This window comes from Lathyrus oleraceus, chromosome 5 (assembly GCF_024323335.1).
Source record: "Lathyrus oleraceus cultivar Zhongwan6 chromosome 5, CAAS_Psat_ZW6_1.0, whole genome shotgun sequence".
NCBI lineage: Eukaryota > Viridiplantae > Streptophyta > Magnoliopsida > Fabales > Fabaceae > Lathyrus > Lathyrus oleraceus.
In genome coordinates this window covers 607,772,444-607,785,237 of record NC_066583.1, presented here as the reverse complement: position 1 = coordinate 607,785,237, position 12,794 = coordinate 607,772,444, and the positions used below count along the sequence as shown (strand labels likewise).

Here is a 12,794-nt window from a genome sequence, read left to right as displayed (position 1 = left end):
GACACTTTCACCATTGGTTATTGTAATTTGATTAGGACAATTGGTGATGACGTCTCATACACCCTTATCAACGGAGTTGATATAAATAGCCATGATTTTTGCCGATGAAAATAGGTGCTCTATTATATGGCCATTTAGGTTTGATAGCCATTATCTAATAACCAAATCTTAAGACCGGAAACAACCGGAGCTCTGATACCACTTGTTAGACGATAGGCCTACATATAGAGGGGAGGGGAGGGGGGGGGGTGAATAGATCCCAAATTTAAATTTTATTCAAAACTTTGATTTAGAAAAATTTATGACGCGAAAGCAAGTTTAAAATATTTTCCGGATCCAAAATCATCAAACCAAACCTTCTATTGAAAAACATGGATATGCATATGAGTACCAATGGTATGATAATAATTCACAGGTTGATTTATCAATACTTCAAGAACTAAATTGAATACTCTACTATAGTAAATATATATCTCCAATGACAACAACACATTGAAGACTAGTTGACATAATTCGTCAAACACTGCGTGCAATCAACAAATTTTGGATATTAGTATAGTGTTTGTAGTTCTTAAAAACTAATCACTATCAAATGGTAAGTGATTACTATAACAACACAATTTAACAAAGAATTCAAAAGTTATTATCCAAACAATGTTGATCAAGAGATCAAAGTAATTAATAATTTGTGAACTGAAAAATAAACGAGATAGATAGATAGATAGTGATAGATAGATAGATAAATAGATAGATAGATAGATAGATAGATAGATAGATAGATAGATAGATAGATAGATAGATAGATAGATAGATAGAGAGAGAGAGAGAGAGAGAGAGAGAGTACACAAGGATTTATTTAGCTAGTTCCCCAATCGACCTCTCTATGGGTACGTCTACCCTTAATTCAAATTTGAATTGAGATGTTAATATAATAAATCTTCCTTTGCAAATATATCAATACAAGATATGAGAAATTAAATCCCACAAACCCTAGGTTTGTTCTTGACTCTAGCACATGCAAAAACCTTGATCAAAGCTTGATCAAGTCACCAACAATGTCGCTTCAATTCACCTATTATTTATAATTCCTTGCACGACCTCCTTGTCTAAAGGCTTCCACCCGGTTGAATTAATCCCAAGTGCACACTTGTTGAACCCAAGATTTGTCAATACGATCCACCGTTTCACGCTACTCCCTTGCCGACACACCTAGTCTCAAGGCTTTCACTCTATCGGATCTGAATTGCACAATCTTGACAAAAACCTTCAGACCCTAAAGATCTTGAAGAAAAACCCCAAAGCGGTTTTCTTATTTGAATTCCTCAAAGACTGCAACCCAATATTCTCGGTAAACAAACCTAATTGGATGTGATCAATCCTAATCTAGATGACACCCAATCAACAAATTATTATGTTTAGTTTTATTATGTGTATGCATAGATTGAATTGAAGATGATGAGATGCTTTGAAATCCTGGATTCATGTAGGTTTTACTCACTCTAGAAACCTTACTAGAGAATGATGCATGTATGGAGTATTTATATGCATGGGTGATTTAGGGAAAAAGGAAATGCAAATGAGGATAGAAAAATATGAAATTTGAGGAAAAATATCAGATAGGTTGGCGTATACAGGTTATGTGTCGACTTGTTCGATGCATAGGTCGACCTGTCCAAGGTCATGTGTCGACCTATGATAGTTATGTGCTCCCTATGTGTAGACCTGAAGACTCGGCACATGAAACTGAGGCTACAGGCTTTAATACAGAAACATATGTGTTAACCTATAGAATTCATGTCGACCTATAGCCAAGAAAAGTTTTCCATAGGTCGACCTGTAGTTCTATGTGTCGACCTATAGCTAGAAATGTTTTTTCATAGGTCGACCTATAATTCTATGTGTCGACCTGTACTGTTATTTTCAAAAATTGATTTTTCATGCATGTTTGATGCTTGAGACCTTTCCCACATTGTTTCCAAATGCTTTTATGCTTCCTAATACTAAGATACAAATAAAGATTCAGATGATACCGTCCAATATACATTTACGCTAAAGTATCCTAGTTTTGACATCATACAAAACAAATCTAACGAAAGTTGCACTCATATCAGAGGCCACCCGGAGGATATGATTCAAATCAAATTTCATAGTGTATCCCTATGATTCGAATTAAATCAGTCTACAACATTTTTCTGCTAATGTTTCACGATAATTCCACTTCTAAGCCCATTTTTTTCAACCTAGATCTATCCCAATCCAATTTTTAACGTGAATTATTATAACATATCACCTATACCATTAAATCAAGATCAAAATTCATCAATTCAACAAAATACACTCAATAATAGCAACACATAATCAAATCACAACAATCACACCAAAGGTTGGAGAGGTTTGGTCAACCATCTCTAACCTTAAACTCCATCAATGGAGAAAGAAAATGGGAAGAAGAAGGCAATATAACCTTTTCTATCCTCAACATAAACTGACATCTATATGTGAATTAATCCCCCATTACCTAAAATTCCAGTTGTAAATCCTAGCTTTAGTTATGGCTTATCTCCTTCTCTAACCCTTAACTTTGCCTTTGTCTCACAAAAGCTCTTTGTCCTAATTTCCAATTGTACGTACTGATGAAAATAGCTTCACTCTCCCTCTATTAATATTAACCTAATATTATTCTTTTAATTATTTAACCTTGACCCCAACTTATTCTTAATGTTACCTCATTCCCTTATTTTTCTCATTATTCTTATTTTCCACTCAAATCTCATAAACCATTATTTTCTACTATTTTTAATTAATTAAATTAGATAAAGTTCTAATTAATTTATACACACCTTAATTATACCTACAACATTACCCAAAGACATAACTAATTGAGTAAAATGAATTTTAACCCAATGAAAAATAAAAATACAAGAAATGGGGTGTTACAACTCTCCCCTACTTACTGAATTTTTGCCCTAGAAAATTACCTAAAAAAACAACTCCGGATATGAATCCTTCATTTGACCCTCTAGCTCCTACGCCACGCTTCCACCAGCAGGTCATCCTCACACTACCTTCACCAAAGCAATCTTTTTACCTCTTAAGTGTTTCACTTCTCGATCCTCTACCTTCAAGGGTGATGCCTCAACAATCAAGTTCTCTCTAGCTTGCATATCATCCACTTGAATCATATGAGATGGATCATGAGTACACCTCTGAAGCTGAGACACATGAAAGAAATCATGAAGATTTGGAAGAAATGGTGGTAAGGTAACTCGATAGGCAACTTCTTCGATTCTTTGGGGAATCTAATAAGGACCAATGAAATGCGGCGTAAGCTTCTTAAACTTCAACGTACGACCAATACCAATTACCGGAGTAACTCTCAGAAACACATGATCGCCCTCTCAAAACTCAACTGCTTTCCTCCTCTTATCATGATAACTTTTCTTCCTGTTATACGGTGCTTTCATCTTCTCCTGGACCATTTTGACCTTCTTAGTAGTCTGTTGAACAATCTCAGTTCCAAGCACCGCACTTCCTCTCGATTTATACCAACACATAGTTGTCCTACACCTTCTATCATACAAAATTTCAAAGGAGTCATTCCAATGCTATAGTGGAAACTGTCCTTATAGGTAAACTCGATCAAAGGCAAGTAAGTATCCCAACTACCTCCTTGATTTCTCTTATGATGTTTCATCATCCCTCACTCACTAAGATGACCCAGACGCATATACTAGAGTTTGCTTACATCATTATCAAACTTGACTGATGCAACATCACCTATAACAATGTTTCCTAACAATTTGTAGATGTTACATGTTTTCCTCCTTGCTCTCATCATAGTCAAGGCACACTTTCTAACCTTCATAATATCCATATCTTCATCAGTCATGTAGGAGAAATCATTTGTATGTATAATGCCTATAGAAATCAAGTTCTTTATAAATTCTAGAATATATCTGACATCATTCAATGTTCACACACCACCATCGTCCATGATAATTTAAATTTGTCCCAGTCTAATGATATCATATGCTTTATCATCACCATAATAAACAAAACCAAAACTACTCATCTGAATATATTGAACCATTCTTAGTGTAGCGCCTTGTGGTAAGAACAACCAAAGCCAAGAATCCACACATACGTGCACTTACTGTATGAAACACACAATATATTTGCTTCACTTCCAGAATCATTGGTTTAAACCACGTTTGCATAATTGGATGAAACTTATTTTATGTTTAGACAATCCCTCTTCCAATGTCCAATCCATTTGCAACTATAACACTAAAAATGATCGATGATCTTATAAAGATTTTATGATATTATTTTATTTTTCACTTTAATATATTTCACAAGATTTAAAATATTATATATTTTGTGTTTGATTATCTGTGTTGTTTATGAATGGACAAAAATTTTAGTGAATTTTACTCAAACTTATTTTTATTTAACATACCTTATAAGATTTTAAGTGTAGAAAGGTAAATTAGTTTTGAAATCTCTCTTTTTCTATATTTAATTAAAATTACTTACTTCCCTCATCTCCTCCTCTTTTGATCCAAAGATGTATATAATTAAACTATATTTTCTCTCCTCTACTAAAACTCTTCTAGGGATGTTCAAATCTAAAATGATCTAAATAAAATCCCAAACCAATCAAAAAAATCAAAAACTACACAAGAAAACAAATATTTAAGACGTGTTTGCATTCTCTTTTATGAAAATCGCTCATGTCGTATTTGATTTTGAATTGATCTTTTAAAATCAAATCATTTTATATATTTTAGTATTTAATTTATTATTAGTATGATATATCATATTATTCATTGATATTTAATTTGTTTTAGTAATATTTATTAATTTAAATTATCTATTTATTTTTAATATTTTATTTATTTCAAATTTAATCCATCGTTCTAACTTTAATATTTAATATACTATATGTTGTATACTTTAAATCTATAAAATACTAATATTAAAAAAGATCTATTTAAATTAAGAAATTAATTATTATATATTATCGATTAAAAAGATTTATACTATCAATTCATTGACCATCATCCATTTATATTACTTTATAGATTTTTAAAATAAAAGTTAAATTTATTTCAATATTCAACATCTAAGATTAACGGTTAAATCAATAAAATTATATTAAATTTGATCAAATTTTTTAATAAAAAACAGTAATCTTAATTTAAATCAGATGACTCCAACAACATGGCGAACACCTTAGATAAATATAACTTTATCTTTAGTTCCCAAATTCAATTAAAGTAACTATTTCATTAATAAATAAGATAAAAAAAAACATATTTTTTCCATTTTTTAAAATAAGATAAAAATAGTCTTTAATGTTTTCCACATCTAGAACGTTCTACTTTCTTTTAACTAAATGAGAAAGAAAAAGGTTTCTCACTCTATATATTGAATGTGAGAGAGAGTGTTTTTGTGTGACACCCCTCTCTCTCTTTCTCTCTCTAGCTCCGTGATCAAAGGCATTAGTTAGTTACATAAGTTTGTTACTTTTTCTTCTTTGTACTTTCCCGTGCAGTACAGATACACTACAAAACACCCCTATTAACTTGGAAACTGGAATCACCTAGATTTTACACCTACCTTCCTTCTCACGAGATTTTTCTCTTCACTATATAATTCAACTCTTCTTTTACCCTAGTTCAATTCACAAAAAACTATGACTACTCGCAACATTGAAAAGATGGCTTCAATTGACGCTCAGCTGAGATTACTGGCGCCAAGAAAAGTTTCCGAGGATGATAAACTTGTGGAGTATGATGCTTTGTTGTTGGATCGATTCCTTGACATTCTTCAGGATTTGCATGGCGAAGATATCAGACAAACTGTAATTTCTGTTAAATCTTTCTTTTTATGAACTTGTGGCTAAGATTTTTTTGTGTGATTTGAATGATTTGACGGTTGATAGGTTCAAGATTGTTATGAGTTATCGGCAGAGTATGAAGGGGAGCATAAGCCGGAGAAGCTGGAGGAGCTTGGGAATATGTTGACTGGTCTTGATGCTGGAGATTCGATTGTTATAGCGAAATCGTTTTCTCACATGCTTAATTTGGCGAATTTGGCGGAGGAAGTTCAGATTGCGTACAGGAGGAGGATTAAGTTGTTGAAGAAGGGTGATTTTGGTGATGAGAATTCTGCGATAACTGAGTCTGATTTTGAAGAGACTTTTAAGAGGCTTGTGACTGACCTTAACAAGAGTCCTGAAGAGGTTTTTGATGCTTTGAAGAATCAGACTGTGGATTTGGTTTTGACTGCTCATCCTACGCAGTCCGTTCGTCGATCTTTGCTGCAAAAGCATGGAAGGTTGGTTCTGTTTATGGAATTGTGGCATTTTTTGTAATATAAGGATTAGTCTTTTTGGTAGTAATCATTGTGTTTATGCGCAGGATAAGGAATAATTTAACTCAGTTGTATGCTAAGGACATAACACCGGATGATAAGCAAGAACTTGATGAGGCTTTACAAAGAGAGGTGCATGCTTGATTCCTTATTCAATATATATGATACCATTACTCACCTGTTTGGTATTTAGATGAATCTCTTGAGTTGATTTTGATTGATATGTAGTTTCTAGTGAATTTAGACATTGAACGAATGATTAATTTGTTATTTGATAGCATTTTTTATATGGTTAGGCTTAATTAATCTGATTATAGTGTTACATATAGTTTGTGTTGAGTATTGTGGTTAGAATTATAGATGAGTTTTTTTTTTGGAGTAAATCTATAGCTTTAATGATGTTTGGTCATACACAGATTCAAGCTGCATTTCGTACTGATGAAATTCGAAGGACTCCTCCTACACCACAAGATGAGATGAGAGCGGGAATGAGCTACTTTCATGAGACAATTTGGAAAGGAGTCCCGAAGTTTTTGCGTCGCGTTGACACTGCTCTGAAGAACATTGGAGTAAACGAGCGTGTCCCGTATAATGCCCCTGTTATCCAATTCTCTTCTTGGATGGGAGGAGATCGTGACGGTATACTTATCTTTCCAAAGAAATTAACAAATGAACACAACTTTTTTTCTGGAGAAACAAGGCTTGTAATGTAGTTATAGTTTTTGTCTTATAATATGTCTAATGTGTATTACAGGTAATCCTAGGGTAACACCTGAAGTTACAAGGGATGTGTGTTTGCTGGCTCGAATGATGGCTGCTAATTTGTACTTCTCTCAAATAGAGGATCTCATGTTTGAGGTAATCGAATATGCCAGTCTGTATTGTGATAATAAATTATCATTAAGCATTGAGTATATTGTTCTTAAGCTCCTGCTTGTCTGATTTTGCAGTTGTCTATGTGGCGTTGCAATGACGAGCTTCGTGTTAAGGCTGATGAGCTCCATAGATCCTCAAAGAGAGATGCAAAACATTATATTGGTATGTGTCATTATACTCCAAATAACGCATGTTTAACAGCATTATCGGAATTTCTATTACTGATCAAAGTTTCAGATCAACACTGATGACTATTTGTAACATATTTTGAAATTTTGCAGAATTTTGGAAACAGGTTCCTCCGAACGAGCCATATCGTGTTATTCTCGGAGATGTGAGGGACAAACTGTATAATACACGTGAACGTGCTCGCCAGTTATTAGCTAATGAGAACTCTGACATCCCTGAAGAGACAACCTTCACAAATGTTGAGCAGGTATTTTCCTCAGAACTGTTCAATACACTGTTAAAATATAACGGTAATGGAACCGTTGCACCTGATTCATGACACTATTTAACTTCCAGTTTTTTGTTTTCTCTTGTAGTTTCTGGAGCCTCTTGAACTGTGTTATAGGTCACTCTGTGCAAGTGGTGACCGACCAATTGCAGATGGAAGCCTACTCGATTTCTTGCGGCAAGTTTCTACATTTGGACTTTCACTTGTAAGACTCGACATCCGCCAAGAGTCAGACAGGCACACTGACGTGATGGATGCGATTACAAAACACTTGGAGATTGGTTCTTACCGAGAATGGTCAGAGGAACGTAGGCAGGAATGGCTCTTGTCTGAGCTTAGTGGAAAGCGCCCTCTCTTTGGCCATGATCTTCCTAAGACAGAAGAAATTGCCGATGTTTTAGAAACTTTCCGTGTCATTTCAGAACTTCCCTCAGACAACTTTGGTGCCTATATCATCTCGATGGCAACGTCCCCGTCCGATGTTCTTGCTGTCGAGCTTTTACAACGCGAATGTCACGTGAAGCAGCCGTTAAGAGTTGTCCCATTGTTTGAAAAGCTTGCTGATCTTGAGTCTGCTCCTGCTGCGGTAGCACGACTTTTCTCTATAGATTGGTACAGAAACCGAATCAATGGGAAGCAAGAAGTTATGATAGGATACTCAGACTCAGGAAAAGATGCCGGCCGTCTTTCTGCGGCTTGGGCATTATACAAAGCTCAAGAGGAACTCATAAATGTAGCGAAAGAATTCGGTGTTAAGCTCACGATGTTCCATGGCAGAGGAGGGACAGTTGGAAGAGGAGGAGGTCCTAGTCATCTTGCTATATTATCTCAGCCACCTGATACTATTCACGGCTCATTTCGAGTAACAGTTCAAGGTGAAGTTATCGAACAATCATTCGGAGAGGAGCACTTGTGCTTTAGAACACTTCAGCGTTTCACTGCAGCTACACTGGAACACGGAATGCATCCTCCTGTGTCACCAAAACCAGAATGGCGTGCCCTTTTGGATGAGATGGCAGTCATTGCAACAAAGGAGTACCGCTCAATTGTTTTCCAAGAACCTCGTTTTGTTGAATACTTCCGATCCGTAAGTTGCACTTACTCTCTCATTCTTCAATTATGATATACTTGGGAGTCATAAAACTAATCTATTTTTGCTTATACCTGGAGTCATAAAACTAATGAAAATACTTACGAAACTGCAGGCAACACCTGAGTTGGAATACGGGCGAATGAACATTGGCAGTCGTCCATCAAAACGAAAGCCGAGTGGAGGAATTGAATCACTCCGTGCTATTCCTTGGATTTTTGCTTGGACACAAACAAGATTCCATTTACCAGTATGGCTTGGCTTTGGAGAAGCATTTAAACATGCGATTGAGAAAGATCCAAAAAATCTCCAAATGCTTCAAGATATGTACAATCAATGGCCTTTCTTCCGGGTTACCATTGACTTGGTCGAGATGGTTTTCGCCAAAGGAGACCCCGGGATTGCCGCTTTATACGACAAACTCTTAGTTTCACAAGAATTGTGTCCATTTGGCGAGTCTTTAAGATCAAAGTATGAAGAAACCAAGAGATTTCTCCTCAAGGTTGCTGGGCACAGGGATATTCTTGAAGGAGACCCTTACTTAAAGCAAAGATTAAGACTTAGAGACTCATATATCACAACTCTTAATGTCTTGCAAGCATACACATTGAAGCAAATTCGTGATCCAGATTACCATGTGAAGTTGAGGCCACATTTGTCAAAGGAGTACATGGAATCAAGCAAACCAGCAGCAGAACTTGTTAAACTTAATCCAAAGAGTGAGTATGCTCCTGGTCTTGAGGATACCCTTATTTTGACAATGAAGGGTATAGCTGCTGGCATGCAAAACACTGGTTAATTAAGCTCTATATCATGTGTATTTGTATAATTGGAGATTTGTACCTGCGTCAAATAACTGCACTACTCTATTACTATTCAATAAAGAGTTTGGTTTTGTACAAGGTGTTTCTATAAGTAGTAAGCATTTATTCTATAAATGTTTCATTGAACTTTTTAGTTGAAGGCATACTTGATTCATTTGATTATATCTAAATCTAAAATCAACACTTACTCTTTTCAGTTAATCAAATTGATTCTATATATTTTAAGTCTGTCCCGCCAACAGGTAAAAAAAAAGGGGTGAAACAGGACGGATATGATTAAGGATGCGGGCGTAAAGCTTTGCCATGTCTCGCATTAAAAGTGAGAGCGAGGTGGGGTGTGTTCGTGGGAATAGTGAGACGGTTATAGTTAAGGGTGCGGGCGTAAAGCTTTGGCCCGTTCACGGGAATAGTGGGACGGTTATAGTTAAGGGTGCGGGCGTAAAGCTTTGGTCCGTTCACGGGAATAGTGAGACGGTTATAGTTAAGGGTGCGGGCGTAAAGCTTTGGTCCGTCTCGCATCAAAAGTAAGAGCGAGGTGGGGTGGGTCCATGGGAATCACGGGAATAGTGAGACGGTTATAGTTAAGGGTGCGGGCGTAAAGCTTTGGTCCGTCTCGCATCAAAAGTAAGAGCGGGGTGGGTCCATGGGAATTGCACATTTTATATTTAAAAATATAAAAAAATTGTATAATATTCATACTTGTAAAAGTCCACAAGAAAAGTGAAACAGATACATTTGAGAATATAAATTTAATCATTTGGTTTGTCTGTCTCACACTAAAGTGTGGGTAAAACGGACATGCTCAATCCCTAATTTTAAGTAGGGTTTGGCAAGATCCGACCTGACTCTTTTGTTCAGGTATACCTGATCTCCATAAAAGTTATAGAAGAAGATTCAGAATTTTTTGTTCAAATATGAACGGTCTTTATAAAAATTATGGGGATAATTTTTTTGTTCAAATATTCCGTCTTTTTCTAAATGAATTTGAGACGGATTTGGATAATCTTCGTGTTACCGTCTCGTTCTAAATGAATTTGAGAATGTATTTATTTGTATGATGAATTCTTTATAGGGTGAATCTCTAAACTACTTTATTTCATGATGACTAGGAGAATCTAATACTTTTGTCTTATGATTCAAGAAAAGTATTAATTAACTTTTTAAATTCTTTTAAAAATGTTTATGTATATGTAACTTGTCTTGTTATCAACTTTTGTCTAGTTACTAACATGTTCTCATCTTTGTTATGTCATGTTTTGTCAGATATGTATTTGATCATCTTTTATTATTAGAATTAATTCATATTTTGAAAGTTTTATAGACAAAGTTTATTAGAGAGTATTTTAGTATTTTTTCTAAAAATCTCACTTGTATTTAAGCAAGTGAGTGGTGTGAACAAATTGTATCTTTTATTCTTTTGCAGTGTGTGTGCATTTTTCTGTACAACCATTTTGTAACCATTTCAAGAGTAGTTGGAGTTTATTTTTATTCTCTCTTCTCTCTCTTGTTCATTGTTCATCTTTATCACCTTGTGCACCAACAATTGGTATCTAGAACTCCGGTTTAGATCCACAAGGAAACACCACGAAAAACATGAGTGAAACAGTGAGGCGTTGTGTAATTGATTTCTGTTCGGAGAATTCGTGTTGAATTTCTGTTCAGAATCACATATCTTGGTTATACGGGATTGGGAAATACTGTGTTTAGGTGAGATCTAAGTGTATTGCACAAGGTTGAAAATGAATGGAAACGGTAATCTGAGTACCAAGCTTCTAGTGTTCGATAGAACTGGAATCGTTGGATGATTCAGATGCGTGTGTTGTTTGGAACTCAAGATGTTCTTGATCTCATAAACGATGGTTACGTTTAGGTTGTACTTCCAGAAAATGCAACAGATGTGCAGAGAAATGCTCAGTGTGATATGGGGAAGAAGGATCAGAAGATGTTGTTCTACATCAATCAGTTGTGGATGTGAACGTGTTTGAAAAAAGCGATGATTCGACGATGGCGGAAGCTGCGTGGGACACACTAGTACGGTGCTATGGCGGTGATTCATTAGAGAAGAAGGTAAAACTTTAGTCTCTACGTAAGCAGTATGAGAATCTCAACATGAAGAACAATGAGAAGGTACCTGACTACATCTCTAGAGTGATTATCATCACAAATGAGATGAAGTCGTGTGGAGATACTCTCTTTGAAGAAAGTATCATTGAAAAGATAATTAGATATCTTACTCCTCAGTTTGATTACATCATTGTAGAAATTGAACATTCTAAGGATCTGAGCACCATGAGAATAGAAGAGTTGCAAAGCAGTTTAAAGGCGCAAGAGTTGCGTCTGACTGAAAGAACCTCTGAGAGAGAGGTATAGCAGGAACTGAAAACTTCTTTTTTCAAGAAAGACCAAAAGCAGTCTTGGTCAAAAGCCAAGAAAAGATATGGTAGGTCTCAGAAGTCAGAAACCTCAACTTCTGGATGTCAGAAGGGAAAAGAGAAGTATGACAAGAGAAAAGTTCAATGTTACAGTTGTAATAAGTTTGGTCACTTCGCTACAGATTATTGGTCAAATAAGGAGAGGAAATCAGAAGAAGCGAATATTGCCAGAAGTTCTGATGATGAACATGTGCTGCTAATGGATTATGATTTTGATAGTGCGCCTCTAGAAGACTGGTGGTATATGGACACAGGTTGTTCAAATCATCTTACTGGAAATAAAAAATGGTTGGTTGATTTTGACTCTTGGAAGAGGACTAAGATCAGATATGCTGATGATAAGTATCGGAATGCTGAAGGAATGGAGAATGTTAGAGTGATTATGAATAATGGCAAATATGTATTAATTCAGAACGTCTGGTATGTTCCTGGCATGAAGAACAGTCTAATGAGTGTAAGTCAATTAATTGAGAAGGGATTCTCAGTTACCATGAAGGACAATCTTTTGAAGCTATATGACTGTAATCAGAAGCTGATTATGGAGTCAGAATAGGGAAGGAATAGAACATTCAAGGTGAATGTTAAAACTGCAGACTCTGAATGTCTTAGTGCAACTAGTGTTGTGAAGGAAAGTTTGTTGTGGCACAAAAGATTTGGTCATTTGAACTTCAGAATCTTAGAGCATCCGAATTGAAAGAAACTGGTACGCGGAATTCCTGCAATTAAGAAACCAGAAA

The 12,794-nt window shown here is 35.5% G+C and overlaps 1 protein-coding gene across 1 annotated transcript; it reads left to right on the top strand.

Moving 5' to 3' along the window:
• Positions 1-5,428: 5,428 nt before the first annotated feature.
• Positions 5,429-9,758, top strand: LOC127086986 (phosphoenolpyruvate carboxylase 2). Its single transcript, XM_051027815.1, has 9 exons — positions 5,429-5,866; positions 5,948-6,342; positions 6,426-6,510; positions 6,795-7,017; positions 7,133-7,236; positions 7,329-7,416; positions 7,536-7,690; positions 7,800-8,798; positions 8,917-9,758. The coding sequence occupies exons 1-9, from the start codon at positions 5,699-5,701 to the stop codon at positions 9,598-9,600; spliced, it is 2,901 nt and encodes a 966-aa protein (XP_050883772.1). The 5' UTR covers positions 5,429-5,698; the 3' UTR covers positions 9,601-9,758.
• Positions 9,759-12,794: the final 3,036 nt, after the last annotated feature.